A 24,758-nucleotide genomic window follows, 5' to 3' on the forward strand; every position below is an offset into this window, starting at 1 on the left:
TGGTAGCATTTGTTCATTTGGTATAGTTCTAATTGTATGACCATGTATACAATTATATAATAGCAAGAAGAATTAATGTTTTTCTAAATCCTTTAGCCTTACTATAGGTGTATTGTAGTTATATTGGTCTAATAAAAATATTTACACTCCATAATGCATGTCTCTCTAATACAATATGTCAGTGACTGTATTTCTGCCACAACCACTAACAGTGAAGAGGGAAAAGATAGTTCAACTTGTTGATATTTGTTGATGCTTAAGGATGGGGTTTAGTGGTGGACTTGGCAGTGTTGGATTAATGGTTGGACTTGAGGATTTTAGAGATCTTTTCCAACATAAATGAGTCTTATGATTCTATGATGCCTTTTATTTCACTGTTTTTGAAAATCTGGTGTTGTATGAGTATTGGTCTAAACCTAGCTTAATGCAGTAATATAATTTTGGTTGTGAAGGTGTTGTGTTCTCTTGGATTAGGCCTGAAATCCAAGCCCTTATTAGTTAAATCCATTGTTGTATAGATTTTACTACCAAGTATCAGTTAAATCCATTGTTGTATAGATTTTACTACCAAATATCTGAGCAATGTGTATTTGTTCTATTTCAATAATACGCTTAGTGTCTAATTTTTTATTCATTTGCAAAATGTTATATTTTCCAAGTTACTTTGTAACTCTGAATACAAAGTGGAATGATTTGAAGGTCATCCTTTGGTGGAGTTACAGACCAACCACGTTCCTTGGACTCTACAGAGGACTTCTTCCCGTTGCCTACATGTAACCACGTAGTGCCATATCAGATGCCCCAGTTCATATTTAGGTGCTTTAATCACCAACTGAGTCTCTTCTTAACTGGCAGAAGAGCATTTTACTGCTTAATGAGATAAGGGATTGTAATCAGCACCCTGTTTAATGGAGATAGCTCCTAATCTTCTGAAGTTACATGTGGCAGATGTTCAGAAGCAATGAGGCAGCCACAGTGCAGTGGTCAAAGTGTTAAACCTTTACAGGCAGAGTTACAAGAGGCATTGGAGAGGCAGAGTGGGGATCTTCATGTAGTAACTCAACAACAAGATGGAATATGAATCTGTATAAGAAGAAGATATTCTCCAAGGACATTAGCAGGAGAGATCCTGACAGCTTGGCTTGGGAAAGCATTAGCAGCGCATCCACTAAGTGCAGGAAGAGAAAGACTTGTAAAGTTTGACTTCCATATGAAGAGATGCAAGCTTCCTTTATCTCTAGCCTTGCTCATGTTTGTAGAGATGTTGTTTGTTTTCAGTGCTATAAGTATTTGTGGTCTACTATCACTTATCTTGGCTTAAAAGTAATTTTAGTGGGACAAACGTATAACATCAAAACATGCTTTTTTGTTTTGTTTTGTTTTTACACATGGTAATACTGGGTTCTTCCTTCTACCCCTCAGCTCTTTTGCTGTTGAGCATGGGCATTTGTTCACAAGAAAGGAAACATCTTTTCTGCATCAGTTTTGCTTGACCCTCTGTTAGGGTGTTATAAAAAAAGTCCTGCCTGATCTCTTAAGAGCTCTCTTAAGAACATGTAACATAATAGTAGAGTACAGTTAGCAGTGAAAAATTGCAAGAAGCCCCAAAAACTTATCTGCCAGAAACTTCTTGGATTAGAACTAAGATAGCTGTGTTTTCTCTCTCCTGTGCTTGTTATTTCTTGAGCAGTCTGTGACTGTTCTTGAACACGTAAATTCTGCCTCCGAAGCTGGAAATAAGTATTTGATGCATTGATCTAAAAACAAGTGGGAGAGACAACAGAAATTCTGTGGAACTTCCTTGACATTTTTATACAGCTATTCTTGTCTCAACAATACATGCCTTTGTCACCAGCCAGGCAAACTTTTATGCCCTGTTCTCTTTGGTATTGGTGGTCTCAGATGACAGTCCTTTAAGCAGAGCTCTGAATCTTTGGATGATACAGAGAAAAACGTGAAAGTAGAGGGATTTCTTGGGTGCCCAATTTATGGATTGCAGTTATATTTAAAATTCAGTGAAAAGTACTGTCTGCACAAGATGACGTGCACATGGATTGACCTCTGACTTCCTTTGCCTGTCAGTGAACTTGTGCTTCAAATATGCAGAGGAAGGAAATTACCATTGGAAATAATGACAAAAGGAAGCAGTACTTTTTGGTTTATGTAAGTTTGAGGTTTTTTCTAATCTGTGTTGGTATTATACAGCATACAAGGTAAATACATACTTTGAACTGCGAGGTATTCTCTACAATAAGTGCCTTTTGGGGACCTTGTCTTCAGTGTGTGATCCTGTTCATGATATGCGAATCTTGCCCATTGCAGGGCCAAAACTCACACTGCTGTGGCTAGCAGTGACCTCAAGAGACTTTTTTGGTCATATTCCTACTCTTAGGCATCACATCCAGAGTATCTCTGACGTGTTGGACCACTGGTAATTAATGAACTACTTTAATAGCATTTTCAAGTAATTTGGTACTGTTTGACCATCCTTACAATCAGCTTTCTGTGTAGTCAAGCTGAATCTTCTTCATGACTTCCCTGCAGTTGCCATAGGTAAATAAAAATGGCCACTGCATTTTTCCAGACTTCTATATTTTCATATTTCCTTTGACTGTTCTCTTTTTTGGACTAGGCAACCCACCCCTTCCCTCTTGTGCTTCCTGTTGGTTAGATATTAGGAGTCTGTAATCCATTCTAGCTGCCTTTCCTTTAGGGCTTTTTCTTTTTCTTTTCCTTTTTTTGCCCTGCTTTGTGACCTGTGAGTTTTCATGTTGGATTTTTATATACTAAGGTAAAGGTTATGTAGCTGGGAAAAAGTAAAACCTGTATTGGTTCATCATTTTTATGGGCTGCCTGAAAATGCCTAATCTTAGTCTTCCCATTATTTTCACTTTCTTGAATCTTTGTCGTTAGTCTGAACTTGAAATAGAAATGATAAAATTCTGCAAAACTTACTCTTCTAAAGTGTTTGTCTACAGATGAAAGCAATTCTGGGTACTTCTTGCAGCATTTCAGATATCTGAATTTTCTAAATTCCTCTAGCAGTTACGAACCAGTGCTTAGACTTGACCACGGGCAAAACAAAATTGCTGTAACAGCTGTATCCAAGGAAAAAAAAAAGTCTTTTCATGTTGTTATAGTCAAGGCTTTTAAGTAGTCGCAGTCGTCCCAGCAGGTTTGGACACTGTGTAGGTAAACAAGTGATGCCACTGTTTCTTAGTGACTGAACTAGGATGAGCTGCAGACTCCATCAAGGGTAGAGAGAGAGGCCTTGCAGAGAGACCGGACAGGCTAGAGAGCTGGGCCATCACCAGCAAAAGCTAACAAAAATGAGTTCTGGATTCTGTCCCTGGGATAGTGCTCCTGCCTATACACACAAACTGAGAGGAGAGGATGGGGAGCAGCTCTGCGGTAGGAGATCAGGGGGTTTGGGCTGATGGCAAATTAAACACTAGTCAGCAGTGCCCTGGCAGCCAGGATGGCCAACCCTGTCCTGGGGGGCATCAGGCACAGCATGGCCAGCCAGGCAAGGGAGGGGATTGTCCTGCTCTGCTCTGCACTGGGGCAGCCTCACCTAAAGCAGTGTGTGTGCTCTTGGGTACCTCAAGGACATCAGACTATTAAAAGTATGTAAAGAGGACAGTGACCAAGTTGGTAGGAATGCCTTCCAGCTTGAGATATTCTATGGTCCAAGATCCAGGTTATGAATTGGAGGGAATTTTCTGTCTTTAACCTAACAATTAGCTCTACAGCCTCAGGTATGGGGTTTTTATATACCGTTATCACTAATTAAAAATCAGTTGATTTCCAGGCCTTAAATGCTGGAACCTTTTTTTCACCCCTTGAATTAGATTAATCCTAAAATAATGAAGATGTTGACTTTCACTGCTTTTTGTTACTGTGTGCAAAAGCATCCAGTATGATGAACAAATATGTCTTTGAGAATAACCAAATTAGTCTCTTTGTAAAAGATTCACAAATTTGCTCTGTGCTCAGCAGTAGGCATTGGAAGGGCAGAAGAATCCCTGTGATTTTAATATTCTGAGAGAGGAGGCTCACATTTCAATGAAATATGAGGCAGATGCATTTAAAACCCAAAATGTAGTTCTTGCTGGATTTTATTTACTTATGCTGCTTCCAATCAATTAACAGAAAGCATTATTTCTGTGGTGAACTCTGTCATTCAAATCTGCAAATTTTGATTTGCATCATACTACATTCCATTTATAATGGAATAGCTTGTGTCACTGTCATGATCCTGGGGGCTAAAAGAGCATGGAAAAAATATATTGCCATGACACAAGAGCCTGGTCACTGACTTCTCACATTGTAGACTGGGTCAAACTGAGTGAAAGGGCTGAAGCATTCTTTTAAAGTAAATTTATTTGACTCCATCAGGGAAAATTCTTACTTTAGGTTATGGTTCATTCTAAAAAAAACCAAATCTCAGCCCTTTGTTTTCTATTTTGGTAGTTTGCTCCATCAATAAAACTGAAGTTACTGAATTTTCTGTAGGTTGCTAAGGCTGCTGATACAGAGGCCAGCCTAAATGAGAACCATATAACTGAACAAATACACTGAAAGTCTAATGCAAGTATTTAGTGGAAATTTGCACAGATTTCATATCTGTTTCTGATTTCTCTGTTAGTCTGCGGGTTTAAGGAATTTTCAGCCTTCAACAGCTGTAATCCTTAGGGATCTGCATGTGGTTTTGCAACACTAGAAATCTGCTGATGCTCAAGAAAACTGCCCCCAAGTGGTTAAGGACCATTTTCTTTTATTTATTTAATTTTTTTTTCTGTCTTTTAATTCCCCAGGTAGCAGCTGCTGGAGGACATCTGAGATTTACAGTCTCCTATGATGTCACAGAAGAAGAAGAGGAAGAAACAGCTAAATTGATGGTTCAATCTGATGTCATCATAGAGGTAAAGTATTTTCAGCCAAAGAAATAAATTTTAAAAAAGACAGGAAATAAAAAGAAAGGGACAAAGAGAGAAAGAGAAAATGGCCTGGTTGTTCAGATGTTCGGTGTAAAGTCTGGTGGCTGAGGACACAAAGCAGAAGGGTGCACATACTTTCAGGTATTTTCTAGTGTGAGAAAATGGATATACTTTAGAAAACTAAAAGCTTCAATATCTCAAGGAGTCTCTGGTATTATTGCAGCTATTGTAAGTAGCTTAGAAAACTATAATGCTTCCTGTTCATCCATGAAGAAATAAAATAGTTGGTCACTTGAGGTTACACTTTGACATTCTTTCAGTAGATCTCTTCTTTTGCACCTCAGCATTATATGAATTTGCTTTTGCCTATGTAGAGCCATGCACCATGACAGCAGGTTTTATCTGAAAAACCCAAACTTTCTTTTCCACTGCTTTTCAGTACTATCAGGCAAGCCCATTTCAGGTTTATGAAAAGTGAATATTCCTGATATTTGTTATTCTTGTAAAATATATTATTCAATAAATCATGTACCCCAATGGGCTTTTTTTCAAGACTTTTTTCATGTTTAAATCTCTCTCTTTCATGACTCTCTCTAGGGAGGTGACTTGAAAATCAGCACTCCAAAAGGGATAATTCACCTGCAGCCTTCCGAAGAGCACACTGAAGAAATTGTGCTGAAACCAGAATATTTCTCAGTGCATGGCACTGATGTTCCAGTCAGCAGGAGGGAGTTCATGACTATCCTTGCAAACGTGAAGAGGATCCTCATAAGAGCCACGTACAGCAATGGGATGAATGCCATCTACAGGTGAATGTGAGGAACGGGTGCCTTTGCTACAGGCGGCTTCTCAAAAGAGTTGCTTTCACTCTTCAGAGAACAAGGCTGAACCACAACCTAAAACCCTCTAATTTATTATCATGAAATCCATAGCATTCATTTACACTTTCAACTTTTGTTAGTATGTTTTTCATTTTGGGTAGACGGGAGGAGGAAGGCAACAGAAAGAAGCAGCCTTTTAAGAAAATGAAATTACATGGACTATAAAGGCGTGAATGACAGTTCTATAAATATGTTGATTTTGTGAACACAGTAATTCCCATGTACATGGTAAATCATGGAGAGCAGTAATAACATGCTGAAGTAGGAAATGATGTATTGCTTATAGATCGTTTTTCCTATTTAATGACCATACAGGGCGACATTAACAGTGAACCAGAGAATAATATCCTGAGTCTCCAAGCTGGAAAAGTGCCTCAAGGGGAATTTTCTATGTTTTTAATCAGCACCACACACAGAACTGGCTAATCCCAAAGCCTTACCCTTGATTTATGTCAGGATGCTGCGTGGACTGCTCAGATTCACTGATTTGATGTGAACTCTTCTGAGTCCTCTGATAAAATTTAAGACATATGAGATGAATCAGTTCTATTTCAGTTGCTGCAGTGTGTTTGAAACTGTAAAGCTCATCTTGCATTTCAAATTTTTCTAAGTGCATGAACAAATACTCCAGATGGGGTGAAGAAAACATCTCTCCTGATACTGTGTGATTAACATTAATAGTTAGGTGGCATAAGTAATATTTTTTAAATGAGTAATGGAATTGATTGCATAGTAGCTTTTTACTCAGAAGGCAGGAAACCTGAAATGCTCTCTAATCTGCACATCAGTTGATTCAGTGGCATAAGCCAATTTGGAATGGAGGAGCTGATAGCACATTTAGTGATTATTTGCTGAGAGCACAGACAGAGTTTTTGCTGCTGTGAAATTTCTTCAGCAATCTAACCATCATTTGAATACTTAGGTAATTAAAATATATCCTAAATTGAAAGGCAGGTTGTGTCAACAGCATGCAGTTTTTTGATTTGAGCTTCAGCAGTGTAAATTTTTTCCCTGCAAAAGAATTAATATCTCTTCAGTCTCTGTCTTTTCCTGTGTTTAATTAGTATGTATTACATCTCTGTAAGTAAGTTTGTGAATCATAACTAGCTCGAGTTTGGGCCAAACTGCTTCCTAATTTGCTCATTCAGTCATCAACCTTGCATTCTTTTGCATCTCCCTGCATCCAGTTTGAAAGCCTTTCATGGTCCCTCAGCTTCCCACCCTGATTTTTGAGGAGAGCCAAAACACCAGGGCAGAGCTCACCTCTTATGAGCAGACCATGAGCTTTTAATTCACAGCTTACAGCTGTGACTAGTGGGAGCTCAGGGAGTGACGATCTTCTGCTCTCCTCTCATTCAAATAAAAAACCCCCAAACCATTACTCAGAATTTCCCAAACTAAAGGAGTACAGGAGCAATTTTGGGGTGAACAATAGGGGCTTTTATGCTATTTTTAAAGCAGATATGTAAGGTTGACTTCCCTTTGGCCAGAGTTCTTACTGAGTAGTAGAGGAAATGCATACTTTTAAAGGAGATATGTATGATTGACTTTCCTTGGGCCAAAGGTGTTACTAAGTATTATGGGAAGCCAAACTTCAGTTATCAGAGGTTTACATATATTTGAGTACTGACATTTGTACTAGTAGGAGATGGGGGCTCTCTTACAAAAAGCACTTTGGCTGGGCAGTTGTGATGAAAATGCAGTGCTGGCCGTGTCAGGGCTCCATCCTGCCTGTGCTGTGGAACAGTGTGGGTGGGATGGACGAGATTCCCTCTGGGCAGCAGTGTAGGGCTCAGGCAAGCACACACACGTAGAGTTGGCACAATCTATAGAACGTGCCTTGTAAGTGAGGCAGAGCTGTCTGGCAAATTTGGAAGACTGTATATCACTGCCTGCATCCCAGATTACTGCTTTAGCCATTTGGTCATGTGTGGTGCCTCGCCATTTCACAGTCTTGTTCATGTTCAGCCTTTGGGAATGGTTTAGTGGTGTGTTGAAGATAATTTTCTGAAAGCACTTCTTTAAAATGCTCTGTGAGAAGAGCTCTGCAACACACATATAATTTAGGCTTTGCATGCTGTAGCCATCAGCTTCTAGGTGTAGCAACATTACAGTTGTGAAGATTGGTCCCTTAAAGAGAATGAGTTAAAACGGGATTAGGGAAAGGAACTGAAGTGATTTTGAAGAGTATCTTTTTTTGCTATAAATAGTCTAATACTGCTGGTACATTTCTAGCTGTGTCTCTGATGTCTCTTACCAGAGAAGAATGCAGTGGTTGCTGTATTACTGTGTAATAAAGTAAACAATTTTATTTAGTGCTCCCAGGGTGCTCATTGGGAGAAGAGAGGATGTGAAATTTCAATCGCAATTAAACAAATTCAGTTTTTCATCTTTAGGTGTAGCAATGATAGTTCCACCTGTTAGGGTGGGATTTACAAAGTGAAGTCTCCTCAGAACAGTTCATGCTTCCAGGCACCAGCAACAGCATCTAGTGCCATCCAGCCCACCTTATGATCTGCTGTGTGGGGATATTGCTAATTTTCAGGATGTGCCTCATTACCAACTGTTTTATGTTCTCTTTGACTTTCACTCATGCTGAAACATATTAGGTGCAAAGCTGTGCTCATCACTCTTAAGATCATGCAAAATAACAGTTTTCTCCATATTCTGTCCATTTAGTTCTTCAGGGAAAATGTAGATCCAATGAAGAATATATTTCTTTGTGATATCTAGGGCTGATTAAGGACTCCAAAGGAGTGGATGGTCTCCAAAGGAAGACTTTTTGAAAAGAAATACTGTAGAGCTAAACCTTAATTAATAAGTAGATATGAACTAAAAGGCTTTTATTATCTTTAAACAGGTGTATGCAGTGGACAGATGGATATTCCTCTGAGGGGGTTAAGAGGGTCTGGCAGAGAGACAGAAATATTACAGGGTTATTAGATCCATCATGAATGACAATTTCTGCCTCAAAGCACCAACAGAATTATGCAACATACTAATTAGAGATTGCTATATTAAGGAACCTGTTCATTTACATAGTGAAAGTTTTAAAAATGGATGTCAGCACATGTGTAAGGATTCCAAAGGTGCTGTTATAATCTGAATTTAAAAAGAGACCAGAATGGAGGCATAAAGTAACTTTATTGCAGTCATGTAGAAAAAGACTTAAAAATTCAACGGAGTTGTCTCCAGCTGACAAGAGCTTTAATTTAAAGATTCTATTTTTACCCTTGTTTAGCTTAACCTACTTGAAACATTAGTTAATCTGTTAGGCTTTCAAGTATCCACTGAACAATATGAATGAAGTCACGCTGGGTTTGACTCAAGCATGGTTTTGTGTACATTTTTTAGGTAATTTTAAGCTTGCAGTGTTGTTATTGCTCCATAGCATAATTAGGAAGCTTTCTGATATGAGTGGGCAAGTAGATGATCAAGTCAGTTAAAAATTGAGAATACAGAAATGCAGCAATCAATATGAAAGTGAACCCAGCTTCTGGGTTTAAAACCTAATCCTCCTCCAACCTGAAAAATTTTCCAGATGGTTGCAGTTAAGTCCTTCTGTGGTAGAAGCAACAGGCCAAGAAAAGATAACTCTCTCTTACTATTTTGTTTGATCTGATACTGTTGGCCTGTGCTTCAAAGAAAGTTTAGTAGCTCTGTTTATTCAGTTTCAATATTCAGAGTGGTCACTGATGGTAAGTGTTGCAAACATGCAGATAGGCACTGGAAGTTGGAGTGCTAAAGAGAATAGATTGTTTGCAGCCACACAGAGAGGAGTCAGTACTAGGCACAAGGAGAAAGAGGGAAGAAGAGGCCAGGGGTTTTTTTTCCATGTGCAGAATTGGCTCCAAGACAAATGAGCAATGATTGGGTCACTACTTCATGTGCCTTATGTAGCCAGTGTGATTCAGATGCCTGGCACAGCAGACAGTAAGCTGTGCTGATACTGCCTGAAATGTCCCCTTCCCTTTTAATCTTGTTTGTTTTTAGAAGTCAACAGTTGCCTGCTGACAGTAACAGTCAGCTTAAATATTTGGTCTTGATGTCTAACCTCAAATTGTTCATGCACCTCCAGGATCCAGTTCCCCATTTCTTCCAGCATTCTGTATTTTAATGAATGCAGAATGGCATCAAGGAATCAAAATTGCTGCATCAAAATGGGAGAAAAGAAAATCACTGTAGCTTTCTTCACTGAGTAACTGTTAATGCTAAAAACTGTTAAACACATTAAAATCCCATTTAGCAAATAGCAGAATGTAATGAAAATTGGAACAATTCAGTGAATACAAATGTGGGATAATACTGGGTGGATTGTTTCTGTGTTAGTGCTTCTCTTTGTTCCAAGATCAATGCTTAGAGGGAGCTAGCTGTAGTTCAAAGGAGAAATAAAATTTGACCTTTTATTTAAAAATTGTTTCTTCATTTACAGGTTTTCTTCTTTAATTTTTTTTTTAATGGTAAAATAATCTCTATTTGATATCCTGGAGATTGATTATCTTATCATAAAGAAATTTCAGATAAATGATTGCAAAATAAATGTACAACAATAAATGTGCAGTAATGGAGCAAAGGGGATATAGTGAAAAGTCAGAGAGAATTTACTGAAGATCTGGAGAGGAAGAAGCATCCTTCTCTTAAAACAGTATCAAGAACTATTTACAGAGGTTCTAGTATCCCCAAATCAGATTTTAGTGTCTAACTGCATTATACACAATGGTAGTCCGTCCAAAGTCCAGTCATATTCCGAGTAGTGGTAAAATTTCTGTTATTCTAAAGCTTCTATCTTAATTTAAGAAATTTCCCCTTTTGTCCCCCCATTACCTTTCATGTTTAACTTGTTTGGAGCAGTCATAAAATTGAGTGGGAAAATATTCTGTTTTAAGCTTTCCTCCAACTTCTGTAGAAACAACAAAATATTTTTCTTGGATGTTTTCTTGTCCAAGGTCATCCAAATAGTTTTCAAAAATTTCCTTTTGCAGCCAAAAGATAAATTCCCTATTATGAAGAGGAAAAAAACCTTTTTAATAAAATGTATGTCATGAATGAAGGTATTTTCTGCTGAAGACAACTTCAAAACAAGCTCTTCAAGTACCTTTACTTATCAAACACTCTGTTAAGATTACTGGGTGAAGATAGAAGTAATTTAGCCTCTGTAATACATTAATGTTCCTTCAAATTCTCATAAGATTTAAACTCCCAAATCCCAGTTTTTCTCCACAGAAAGATACTCTTGAGGTAAATTACATCTCTTTCTGATAATAGCTGTAAGACTATCAAAAGGCTTCTGTTGTTTCTCTTATCATACTTCCATGCTCTTGAAACAAAAATCATGGTCAGTGTTCACCTAAACAACAGCTGTTTAGTATTTTTTTTCTCTGGCACTGGGGAGGCCAGAGTATATGGCTGAAGACTTCTTTTTTGTTTCATGTACATACATTTTTCTTTCATATACATAATACTTAGATCCTCAATCCTTCTGGACAGGGCTGACATCTTTTCCAGAGGTCAAATCTCCAGAGTAAAAATGCCTTCTATCCAAAACTTAGCAATGTAATATTTTAGAAAGTTGGACTAGTGGTTCATAAATTTTGAAGACCCTCCTTAGTGTCAGATTTGCTCTACATGCAGCTGCAATGCAAGTTGGCACATGTGGCTTGTGGGTCAGGAATAGCCTGGTACAGTGCTGTAAGATGTTTTTAATCTATTTTTATCAGTGGGTATAGTGACCATAGTATCTCTCACATGATGAACAAAAATAGTAACAAGCCTACAGATATATAGTTTAGGAAGAAATAGATGAATACCAAAACCTCCTTATTATTAGGCAGAAAAACAGAAACAAGCCACTGCATGTCCCTATAAAGTGTTCGTTGCATTCAGCTGCACATCTGCACATATCCATCTAATTTGCTGTTTTGCCCATTTAACTTCTGTTCCATCCAGACTAAGAAGTGTTGTTATGGAATCTGCTGACCACACTTCAAGGGGCAGAAGGGTAGCATCTGCAGTGGAGTTGTGTGAGTGTCCTCCAGGCTATGATGGTACTTCCTGTGAGGTGAGTATCACGATGCAGTCTAGTTCAATGTTGCTAACACTGTGATAGGTAGAAGCAGACCTGTGTCGTAGAAAATAATAGGACAGCTGTCCCTTCTTGTTAGGAATTTGCCATGGCTTGACTAGTTACCTTTATTTCCAGGTGATGGTTCATTATATCTGATAGCATTTAAAATCTGAAGTTTTACACCTGTGATGATTTCTAACCTATGAAAAGACATTTTGGTTCACAAAAAGGAAGCGGAAACAATATTTGTACTCTTTAGGCATTTGATAATACAAATGGATGAACATAATTAGAAGGAAAATGGCAGTTATCTGACCTGTGCACAACAAAGACAGATCAATTTATTTGAGTTAATGGGGTTGAATTTCTTCTTTTGTTTTCCCAGGGCTTTGCCATTTGCCTTGGAGTTGTTGAGAATTGCATGTGTTCTTCTGAGGATTGTGTCACATTGTTTTGCCCCTGTAACAGATAATAATGTAACAAATAATAACGCTCAGAAAAATCCCCACTTCCCTAACTAAGGGAAGTTCACATTCTAGTTCACACAGAATGTGTTCATACAAGCATACGTATGATTAACTGCCTCACATGGGCATCGCTTGGGGTGAATAGAAGCCAAAAAACATTCTTCAAAAGCTTTGCCTCTAAGGAAATAGTTTCAAACACCAAGATGCTCTGCTTCACAAAACTACAAACAGTATGCCATTTACACAGGCACTCTAGGCATTTGCTTGTCAACTCTCTTTTTCTTTAAAAATTTTCATGCTTATATGTGATATTTAGGGTTTAGAGTCTAGTCTCATGCCAAGTGTGGTTGTTTGTTGTTGGGGCTAGATGAACTAACATAGAAAGAAGGCCTGAAGGAATTAATGGATATTCCTATCACTTCCAAATGGTACAGATGGGAAAACAAGTGGAGAAGAATATTTTTTACCTCAGCTGAGAAATAATTTTAAAGCTTGGCCATTGTCTGTCTGTTCAATTATTTTAAGCAAAATGCTAGATGCAGTTTCACTGTGTTTCACACTTTTTTTCGCTTGTCTGTTTATTCTTCCAGTGCAGATTTAAGCCTGATGTCCAAGAGAGTAATTGGAAAAGCCCTGATTGCAGATATTTCAGTATCTACTTTTGTTGTAGAAGCTGAAGGACTTGGGAAAAATTCCTGTCTTGGTGTTGCTGAAATTTTCTGTCCAACAATGTGTCCTTCAGTGCTAAATCTTCTCTTCAATCATAAACAGTCCCTGAAATTTGATACATACTTAGATCATACTCCAAAAGAGAAAGCACATTTATAGAGCTGCAAATTTAAAGTTTCTATACGTGCTAGTGGGCATGGAAGAAAAAAAGGTGAAGTTTAAGGTTTGCAGGCAGACAGTAGTTAAGAAAGTATAGAAAGAGAAGTTGAAAATCCCTTTTTTCTCCCCCAGTTATCATTTTTGTTTCTTCTTCTGTGTACTTTCAGCCTCGTTCATTTTACTTCTGCCAGTTTCAACCAAGCATTTTGATTTTATGCAGTTTTTCAGTTCCATTTTCTCTTCATTATTTGATTTAATGTATGTATTTGTCTCCTGCATAATGATGATATGGTACCTGGCATAGATGCTGCCGCACTAAAAACAACTATTATTTTCTTATTTTCATGCTATGAATGTTTTGACATGATCAGTCTTCCAAAAACAACCAACCCCATTTAAACTATGCTGTCTCTTTCAAGATTTTCTATTATATAAATTCAGAATTTATTTTTTACGAGCCTCTGGCCAAATAAAATTCTGTACATTTTTGTGTGCGTAGAAACACCATAAGGACAGGTAAAGCAAATAAAATTTTAAATTTCTAATACCAATTGGACCCCTTCATGGTAGTTACTTTGCTCCACTGATGAATTTTCTTGCCTTTGTCAACATCTTCATATCTAATTGCTCTTCTCTGTCAGATTTGTTCCCATTCTCTGTACTCTTTCCTTTCTGATGCAGAAGCGGTTGTGCTTAACCTGCTTCACTATGATGTTCAAGAACCTTCCCTGTTGAGAGTTGAGAGTTGAGAGTTACATAATTTCTTTTCTTAAGACCTCAGTCTGTAATCTTTTAGTATGGTTCTGAGCCCTGCTACTGATATTTCATGTCTAAGCTCTTGAAATTAGTGACTTTTGGAGCCTTGTCTTGAGCAATATCATTTGTATCTGTGCACAACAGATTACTTTCAGTCACCAAAAGAGGGAAAAGATTTATAGATTTATGTAAAAACCACTTGCATCTTATGCCACAGAAAGAAAAATACAGCAATTTCTTTTAACCTGTTTTTAGGTTTTGGATTTTATAAATTTCGATTTTTTTTTTTTTTTATTTACAGGATTTTTTTAGGAATGTGTAACCAAGAATGTAAAGAATGAAAAATAAGGGTAATATCTCAGGTTTTGGATTTTTTTTAAAGAATAATTTCAATTAGCCTTTAGATTACTTTCAATTTTCAAGGGTAAGACAAAAAGGGACATCTTTATTTATATAAAGAAGAGTCTGTTTGTTACCTTTCTGGAGAGTGTATGTGAAGGGGAAAGGATTTTCTTTATTAAATGATACTTCTAGTACTCTTTCAGTGCTAAACTTTCTCTTTGTATTATCCAGATGCTTTTGAAGGTCATAAATCTGTCATGCACTTTTTTTTATCTTATGCAAAATTGATGGATCACATGACCAGTCCTACTATAGAAGGATAGTTTGCTATAAAGCCATTTAAAAGAAAAACCCTATAAAGTCATTTGTGAAATATATCGTAAGGAAGACTGCTGCTTGACATCTTATTATGAGCAAAGGGAGTAGCTGTATTTTGGCTGATGTATCACAGTTGCATGGTGTCACCTTTTGTCAGGATCTAGCTGGTCAGAGGGACCCCAAGAAAAGTTAGAAAGTCTCTTTTCCCAGTCCGGCGCTTGAAGGAGGAGTCATGGCTCTTCATTTCTTGGTCTCAAGGTTGTTTCTTGTATCTTATCTATAAAATTCCATCTCCTGTCCTGCCGAGATCCGCTCAGCAAGACAGTCAGAGGCACTCTGCCTGCTCCGGGGCGGTGTTATGTCTTTATGCTAAAGACTACATGTACCATGTTTACAATTACTTTCCAATACCCATCAGCTATGTTAGACAGTGAGCTTCTACTCTAAACCAATCCAAAAGTGCCAACATCACAGCAGAAGATGGAAGCCAAGAAAAAGAAGAAGAAGAAAGCCTGGACACGCCCAGATCCCTCCATCTTGCCCCCCCTGAATCCCCATTCTAAAAACCCTAAAATCTACTTTTTCACCTTGTGATAAATTCACTAGCATTCTACTTAATTTGTCATGGCTTGCAGATATTCATCTAAGGTTGGTAACTTGCTCCATGGGTCATAATCAAAACCACAGGCATTATGGGCTCTGTGCCAGGGTCCCTGAGACCCCTGACAGGGGTCTTGGCTGCTCAGGACAGCCAGAGGAATGTCCTGGGTCCTGACAACCTTTCCTACAAAATTACTGGCCATACATTTAATTTTGATTTGAATTTTACATCTAAAAAAGAAAATAAAAATATCAGAGCAGTTTCTTAAAGGGAATCACTATCCTTTAAGAAGCACAATTTGTAAATAAATGAATAGCCTAGTTTTCAGCTTGTGCTTTATTTCAGTGTAGCATTTTGCTGGAGTCCTAACAAGACTAAATGGTATTTTAATTGCTCTTTGTACCTGAACTTCTCAGAGAACATTTTTGTTGTTTTGAGGTTTTTCCCTCCTTCTCTCTCCTTCAGTATTTCACCTTCTGGCTGTTTTTCAGTCTGTACCTCTTGCTTTCATGCTGTCATATTTCAGTTCTTCATTTCTCTGCTTTATTTTACCATTTCAGAAGAATGATCAAGTTAAAGCTTCCTCTAATCTCACACCTGCCGCTAAAGCTAAGGTCAGTGCAAAGCCACAGCACCAGAAAAAAGAATTTTTTAGAGAAATGTCGGTATTTTTGTTCATTTGGCAAGTATGTTTGTTGTGTGTGCAAGCATCAAATCCAACAAAAATTTCAAAATCCCATTCCTTCCTCTGTTCAAACTAGAGTTTAACTTCTTACCTCACTTTCCTTGCAGTCGTGCTGGCCTCGACACAGGCGTGTGAATGGCACAATCTTTGGAGGAGTTTGTGCACCATGTACGTGCTTTGGTCATGCAGATGTGTGTGATGACATTACAGGAGCATGTGTGGTAAGTGCCCCTGCAGGAAACAATGGACATGGCCAACATCAACCCAATATACCTGTGCAACTGAATTAGTGACCTCTGGCACCTGGAATGATGAAGAAGGAAAAAAACAGTGAGTAACAGAAGAGATCTTTATGTTGAGGTAAAGGACCCCCTCACACCAAGACATGGTGTCTTTAACGGTAAAGGGAAGAAAAGATTTTATTTATCACATAGGATCTATGTTTTAAAATACAATAGTTTTTAGGTATGGCATTGAAAAGGAAGCAAATGTATGAATGCTTTTTCGTGCAAGATTTATCTTCCCCAGCCATTTGTCTCCTGCAGTATATTCAGTTTATAGTATGTGGCAGGTAAATTTGTGCATTCTGTTTTAGTTTGGTGAGAAGATATTATTAATGCCTTCCTTCTTCTAAATTTATAGTAAACCTTGAAGGAACGCTTAATGAATTATACTTCAGAAAAATAATAAAACCGTGATCTCAGTTAAATCAGATTTTTTTTTTTCTTGTAGACTGCGGAGATTTTTACCTACTAATTCAGCAATTAAATCTGTGATATTATCCATAGTAAGCCTACCAGCACACCACTGTTTCCAGCCTGTTCAGTAGCCTTTTGGAATGGGTGAATTATGCTGAATATACTTTTCTGATTGACTCAAGGGCATTTTTAGTTTTATATTGTCTGACATGGCATAAAGCTTGAAACAACATGTCTAATTTCATTAGTCTTGCAGAAGCACAATTTAAGCCAGTGCCAGTTTAGTGGGATATACTCTCATTTCCCTGCAGAATTTCAAGCAGACTCTGTAATGTGCATGTTTCTAAATGTTCCCTTTTATTTCCTTAAGAAAAACCTGCTGGGAAAATGCCAAAATGAAAATTCAAGCTTTTTCCAATATAATTTGGCACTTGGAATTATTACTGTTCTTCCTGTTTTGCTCATAGAAGATGTTTAATTGCATTGCAGTGCAAAACAAGATATCCTTAATGTGTGGATCAGTGGATTTTTCAAATTGCTTTTTCATGAATAGAAGTTTAAAATTATTCTCAATTTAATTATACTGTAAGCCTCCAAGAAGTACCTAGAATGAAAAACATGTTTGACGTGACAGTCATGTTTTGAATCTTTCACTTAATACTCAGTGAAAATGTTTATTGCTAGTGTTGCCCGACAGAGAGACACGAAACAACTAGGTTGTTTAGTGCGGTGCTTTATTGAGGGCCCTGGGGTCTGAGGACTATCGTCTCAAAGTCAGAGCCCGCCGTTCCCCTTTTTCGTCAGGTTTTTATATCCTTTTACAGAAGTACACAATGCAGTTACATAAACCGTACACAATGCAGTTACATAAACCTTGTAGATATTATTTCTAAAAGTCATAAATTCTATACGCTTGTCTACTCAAAACTATAGGTTACCCCCCTTTAATCCCCCTTGCTTGTCTTCCCACCACCAAGACCCTTTATCATTGATTTATTATTTCACTGTGTTCTGCATGCTCTACTAGATCCTTTAATTATTAGTTTGTGGTTCTTAGTATATTTCCAGGCCTGTTTCCCAGGGCCTGCTTGTGAACTGCTTTCTAAGCCTTAGCATAACTACTGCTATTGCTATATCTACATTAGTTCTTTTCTTGTTATTTCGGTATCACTAGGGTAATGTGGATTTGTGTTTCCTGACAATTTTTTTTTGCATTAATGACCGTATTCTCCAGCTACAATGTTTATAATATTCGTGTGGGATAAAATCAATTAACAGGAGAGAAAAGGAAGGAGGAATCTTGTTTTAGGTATGCCATAACTGTTGACTGTTTTGCTTAGAGGTCCATAGCCAGATGTAAGTTCTGAGGTTGTTGGCTTCTGTGTCTTCACATTTTAGCCCCTGCACAGCTTCCCTCTTTATTTTTGTCTGTAGCACCAGCTTGGATAAAAGAGAAGGCCATGTAGGCTGCATATTGCTTTTTGTGTTTTTTGGTTGGTGTGAGCTGTTGACTCAGGCAGCGGAGCTCCCCCTTCTGATGTTCCAAGGGTGCTGGTGTAAGAGAGCACAGCACTGACAAGGAAGTAGAAAATAACAAGCTGAAGATGCACTTTCATCTATACACGTTATCAAACACTCTGCATTTTTTGTTCTGTAGCTTATACTAGATCAGGCTATAGAGAAGAGGTGCACAGGGAGCTTAAAATAATTTCTGGATTTTCTTACAACTTTGAAAGCACTGTAAGTCAGATCGGTTAGTATCCATGCAGGCTATTAAATGCTGCTATTCAATTTGGATCATAAGCCTTTTGAAGTGAAAGAGAGAGAAGTCTGAGTGCTGAAAAAGAAAAATGTTTCACATCAAAGGCATTCTTTCTATTGAGGTTTACACAGCCTTTTGGCCTCCTTATTATTATTCATGGTGTTTTCTCAGTAATACAACAGACAATTTAGGCATCTAATTTACTGATATGATACTTCTTTTAGCTCTTCCTTGGCTTTGAAATGTAGTTGAAAAGAAGCTGAAATGTGTTTTTGACTCATGATAAAAGCTCAAATCATCTGCTTTGACACAGGCCTGTATAAAAAGCTCATTTTAACGTATATCTTGCAGTAACCTGCAAAGCCCTTTGATCCCCAGAGCAGCCACAGAGAGCTGCACAATACCTCGTTCTCGTTACCATTGTGATATACATAACTGCTTTGGTACATAGGGCAATTTGGAACATTCAGAAATCTTCTTTTGTACTATTACACACACACATTTACAGTAGCTTTAGTAGGTTGGTTAAACCTAAACCTTGCAAAAAGCAAGTACATTTCAAGGTGTTCCATTCATTGCAGGATACTCTGTTCCTGTTAGTAAGCCCAGAAAAAGTAGTAAGCCCCAAAGATACAGTCAAATTGCCCTAAGTGGGCTGTCCCCAGTGGCATCCTTTTCATATTGTGTTCCTCTGTGTATAAACAGCATACACCATGTAGAATGAGGCTGGTGTCAGTGCTTGAGACAGTGTTTGTCACCAGAGCAACAAAATGTCTTTACCCATCTTCATATCCACCATAACAAAATTATATGTCCTAGCTAAATGCAGTACAGGCTCTCGCTCAAGTGAGGATGGGTAAAGCCTCTGCAACCTCCTGATTACATTTGTATTGTTACACCAGGAAAGGGAATTGTCTGTTTACCTTGACATTATGGTGGTTTGAGAATGCTGGAAGAGCTTATTTGTGCTTCCAAAGGCAGAATACCATTGTCTGGTCTAGACAGTTCAGGAATATACTAAAATAGGCACCCAGACTTACTTTCTTTAGCTGGCTTTAACAGCCTCCCTGGCTGTGTGTGTGACAGGTACCCTGAGGAAGGGCAGCAGCATGCCAAATGTGCTATCTTGGACTCTGTCATAAGCCCTGTGTAAGGTTTTATTTTCATCACTAACATTCTATTCTAAATGTTTCTTTCCATGTTCATATACACTCAGCTGCATATGTTGGAGCGGTTTTCAGTGTGAATTTAGGGTTCCCTGGTATTGGGCGTAAAGTTCATTTGGTTTCTTCGAAAAAGGGAGATCTGGCTCAGTAGGAAACGGTGGAAAACACTCTCTAGGACATCAGCAAGGAAATTTGTAGGCAACAAGGTCTGAGTCATACATAAATTTCTGGACAAAAATTAATCCCACAGTTTTAATTGCACAGAGTTGTCTAACTGAAGTTTAAAGATGTTCAGAGGTAAAAGAGATACAGAAAATTCATGCATTCAAAATAGTGTGAGATACAACATAAATCATTGTATTGAAATGATTTTGGAATTGAAAACATAAGTATTTGGACATAAAATTGTTCCTGGCCACAAAGTCTAAGGATCTGTGAAAAAACCCCATGGATTTTACCAAACCACTACCTCAATGTGTTGGAACAGCCTCTATTTCCATGGGAATTAAAAGAAAGCAGATATGTACTGAGCAGGTTAGAGAAGTTGATCATGATGTATTTTATACTCAGTTTCATGACATGAAATAGACCTGTGCAGTTTTCCTATGAACATGAAATTAAGACATGAGAGGCTTAAGCATGCTTTAAAGAAATTATCTGAGTATAATTAGACATTGCTCATACCAGATGATGTTCAAAACCATTGCTGTATATTTGGCAAGTTTCAAACTGAGATTCAGCCAATTGATATCAAGAAATCACAAATCTTTCATGAGGGTTGATAATATTTTTAGAAGGACTTGTCTACTTCAGTACTTACAGTACTGATCTGTAAATGTGGCAGATTAGCAAGAAGTTTAATGCATCACTAAAGAGAACAGGCAGATCAGGTCACATCTATGTACTACATAATCCTTGTTCTTTGTCCTGTAAGGTCCAAACTGGCTCAGGGAGAAAAGCACAGGATACACAGGATCATTATTTCTCAGATAAACTAACATACACAGTATGGCATGCTCAGATTTTAGTCCTATATATGTGGGGTTCTCTTTTTTTGTCTGTTTTTAGACTTAAAAATAAATTCATTGCTTTTGAAAATGCTGGGGACCATCAGTACTAATCACTTTCTAAGCACTGCCTCCTAAGGGCATGGGAGCAGGCAATTCCAAAATGTCAGAAGTCAAACAGGCAGAAGGCTGGCTTGGCTGAGCAGGGATCTTCTTTTGGAGATAAGGCAAAAAAGGAAGGTGGATGCAATGGAAGCAGGGTCAGGTGATGTGGGGGGAATACAGAAATGCTGCTTGCCTCTTTAGGGGAAAATATGATGTGGTCAAAGCTCAGCTGGACTTGAAGCTGGATGGAAATAGGGGGGGCAATAATAAAGGTGTTTTTAATAAGTTAATAGCAAGGGGTAGTGCAGAAATAGCCTTTGCCCACTACAGGGTGAAGATGGTCCCCTCACTAACAGGAATATAGGCAAGGCAGAGATGTTTCATTCTTTCTTTGCCTTTGTCTTCAGCATTGATGATGGGCTAAAGAGATCCCAGTGCCTTGAGCTGGGACCATGGCTGTGAGCATGATAAACTCTCAGCTTACCCTGAGCTAGTGCAGCCTCTACTGGATCCATGTAAGTCTATGGTGTCTGATGGGATTCATCCAAGAATACTCCAAGAGCTGGCTGATGTCATCCTGAGGCCTCTCTCAATCGTTTTTGAACAGCCTTGGAAATTTGGAAAGACCCTAGTTGAGAGGAAGCTGGCTAACATTTGAATTTTCAAAAGGTTGAGAAGGATGGCATGGAAACTGTAGGCCTGTCAATCTCATTTCAGTGTACGGTAAAATTATGGAGAAAATTTTTCTGGGAGGTGTTGAAAAACACCTGGAGGATGGTGCAGTCATCGACCACAGCCTGAATGGCCTCATGAGGGGAGAATCTGGCTTATCAAATTTAATTTTCTTTTATGACAAGGTAACCCACTTAGGTGATCAAGGGCAGCCAGTTGAAATCTTTCTGGATTTCAGTAAAGCTTTTCATAACATCACTCAAAGGATCCTCCTTGACAAAATGTCTGGTGCACAGCTGGATAAACACATCAGGCAATGGAGAACAGCTGGCTCATGGGTTGGGCACAGAGGGTTGTAGTGAGTGGGGGGACATCAGAATGGCAAGGGAGGGGATTGTCCCGCTCTGCTCTGCACTGAGACAGCCTCACCTTGAATATTGTGTGTAGTTTGGGGTGCCATGACATAAGAAAGACATAAGAGAGTGATCAAATGTGGGCCATGAGGATGGTGAAGGGCCTTGAGGTGAAGCCATATGATGAGTGGCTGAAGTCACTTGATCTGTTCAGTCCTAAGGAGAGTGAGGGGACACCTCACTGCAGGTACAACTTCCTCATCAGGGGAAGAGGAGGGACAGGCACTGATCTCTTCTCTGTGGTGACCAGTGACAGGACTTGAATGAGTGGATTGGACTTGTGTCAGGAGAGGTTTAAAGTGGATATTAGAAAAAGATTCTTCACCCAGAGGGTGGTTGGGCACTGGAACAGGCTCCCCAGAGCAGTGGTCACAGCAGCCTTGACAGAGCTCGGGAGGTGTTTGGACAATGCTCTCAGGCACGTGGTGTGACTCCTGGGCAGTCCTGCACAGGGACAGGAGTTGGACTCGATGATCCTACCAGCTGTGGATGGTCTGTCATTCTGCAATTGTGAGGAGTTAGACACAGGGGTCTGAATTGAGTAGGACTAGACACAGTACATGGAAATGGCTGATGTTAAAGTGCCAGAAAATACTTCATCAAAGTGAAGGTGGTTATGTCTTTGTAACAAGAAATGTTTTCCTACAAAATGGAAGGTTTCAGGTGTTTTACTTTAAAAAAAACCAGAACCTGCAAATACCACTCAGCAAGAGATGTGAAGCTTTAAAGTAGTGTATTAGCTCCTCTCACTTTAATAACATCCTTGACATATAAACTGTTCATATTCTTCAAAAACGTGAAGATATGTCTGAGGATATTTAAAGCTAAACTTATCACAAAAGAAGGATCCATTATTTTTCTGAAAAAGTACAAATAATTTGACATGATGTCTTTAAAAAGTTGAATTGCAGAGGATTTTTCTTTTGAAACACTTAAATTATTTTTGTCACATCTTCTTTAAAAAGCATATTGTTCCTGGCTACTTTTTTGGTACGGCTGGTACATTCTTTTTGAATGTCAATGCTTGAAATACCAATCAAATGGATTAGTTAACTTATGGAAGTTGATTTTTACCCAGCTGGCCATTCCAAAGCCGTAATTTTAATTGATTAAGTGCTTAAATAATTTGGTATTAGCTAACAATCTCCAAATTATGTTTAAATACAGTATTGTGATTGAGGCTTTCATTTCAAATATATGCTGATTGTATGCACTAGCAATAAGAAAGCATCCTTTAAAACAACAAACAGTATTTCTGAAGGCAAGTGCTTTTGACACCAGTGCCTGCATGCCTAAAAAGGATATTGTGCTATTTCAGCTGTCCAGGTGCAGAGCACAGTGCAAAAAAGCTTTGTAGAAATCATTGCAATCCTGGAAAGCTGTGAGGAAGGAATCAGGGTTCCTTAGAATATTGTCTGTTTCCTTATTGAGGATAAATTATGTCTTCCAGACAGTAAGGCTGTTAAATAGCAATCAGTACCATATGCATGACTTACTAAAATGATAAAACAATTTTAAAGTGTTCCTAAAAAAAATTATAAATTAAATCTTAAATTTGAATGCACCCACACTTAAAAAAAAAAATAAACCAAAACAAACAAAAAAATCCCCCAAAATAAATAAAAACCCAAATGAAAACAAACCTTCAGAGTTCTCAAGCTGCAGTTTGTATGAAACATTCTAGATTTGATCTGGCCCATAGTCTAAAACACAGCAGAACACACCCTATTGACAAAAATCTCTCTCATGGCTTTCATTTTGGCCTTTTGAAGTTGACATATGCTCTTTTAATCCTTTTTTCAGTCCATACCAAGCACATCAATATCACATTTAGCACCCAAAATCATTCCATCTGCTTTCTCAGTTTCTGCATTGTGAAGGGGCTACACTTGGGTATCTTGTGTGAAATAGCAGTGAAAGGAATACTGTGGTGTTCTAGTAATGTGGGGTGAAGAAAGGAAACAGATTAAGCCAGAAAAGTAATTTTTCTGAATCTATTATGGATTCTGTGAAATTACATAGAGTTTCTAAATCCTATATGTTGAGAGGGAAAAAGAATAGAAAGGGTAATTACTCTTTAAAACTTGGTTCTTACCAGTCATCATGAGAAGCTTTTTCTCACAGACTGATTTCCATTCTACTAAAAGATTGCTTAATTTGAGATCAGCCAAAAGCAATATACAAAAATGCAAATTTAGTACTGCCATTTTTGTACTACATGTTTCATATGCTCAGCTTAATTTCTCTCCTATTATGCAGTCACATAGATGAACACAAAGTGTTGGGTAGCACCCTATACATGGTATACTTGTCCTTCCTTCTACTCATGAAATAGAGGCTGGATTCTATTCTAGCAAATAAAAATCAAGTAATTCAGGCTTTGCTGCAGTTTACAAATACTGCTAGCCCTATACATCGTAAAATGAACTAATGCTCATACATGTCAAAAGTAATAATTCATTTTTATAAATTATATCATCTGGGCTGTAATTTTGGAGTCAACATCTGAAACCAGTTTGTCACAAAATATGGCCTGTTGCAAGACTGCAGTACTAAACCCGTCTTATGCTGCTTTGAAAGTTGGTTTTAGCAAGCTAAAACAATAATACAGCTGTTGTGTGGTGTAAAGTTAAAGGTTTTCTGTCAAATATTCTTTTTGTTTCACATGGAAGAAAGTTATCCACAAGGACATATGAAGCTCTGATTTTGACAGCTAACCTGTAGAACTGTTTCTCAACAAGCAGAAGAAAATAAGGATAAATGTTGCAGACCTTATACCTATGGAAGTTTATGTTTCCATAAAAGTTGTCTAATTGTCAATTTTTACTTACATCTTCTCTTTAGGACTGCAAACACAACACAGGTGGTTCATATTGTGATAGATGCCTGCCTGGCTTCTATGGTGATGCAACTAAAGGGACAGCTGAAGATTGTCAGTTGTGTGCTTGCCCCCTAAATATACCTTCTAACAAGTAAGTTGTGCCTTTATTGCATATTGCACTTTTCCCCTTAGTAAATTGCATTATTTCTTAATTTATATTTTTACAGGTAAG

The 24,758-nt window shown here is 38.1% G+C and overlaps 1 protein-coding gene across 7 annotated transcripts in view; it reads left to right on the plus strand.

The window, feature by feature from the left end:
• The window catches only part of LAMA2 (laminin subunit alpha 2), a 336,534-nt gene that overhangs the window by 174,900 nt on the left and 136,876 nt on the right, over positions 1-24,758 (plus strand). For all 7 annotated transcript variants that reach the window (XM_084202390.1, XM_084202391.1, XM_084202392.1 and 4 more), the window contains exons 13-17: positions 4,818-4,925; positions 5,538-5,749; positions 11,768-11,879; positions 15,990-16,103; positions 24,550-24,677. In XM_084202390.1, the coding sequence (XP_084058516.1) occupies positions 4,818-4,925; positions 5,538-5,749; positions 11,768-11,879; positions 15,990-16,103; positions 24,550-24,677 (674 nt within the window). The remainder of the gene's footprint in view (positions 1-4,817; positions 4,926-5,537; positions 5,750-11,767; positions 11,880-15,989; positions 16,104-24,549; positions 24,678-24,758) is intronic.

The sequence above is a fragment of the Fringilla coelebs genome, assembly GCF_963513975.1.
Source record: "Fringilla coelebs genome assembly, chromosome: 3".
Classification (NCBI taxonomy): domain Eukaryota; kingdom Metazoa; phylum Chordata; class Aves; order Passeriformes; family Fringillidae; genus Fringilla; species Fringilla coelebs.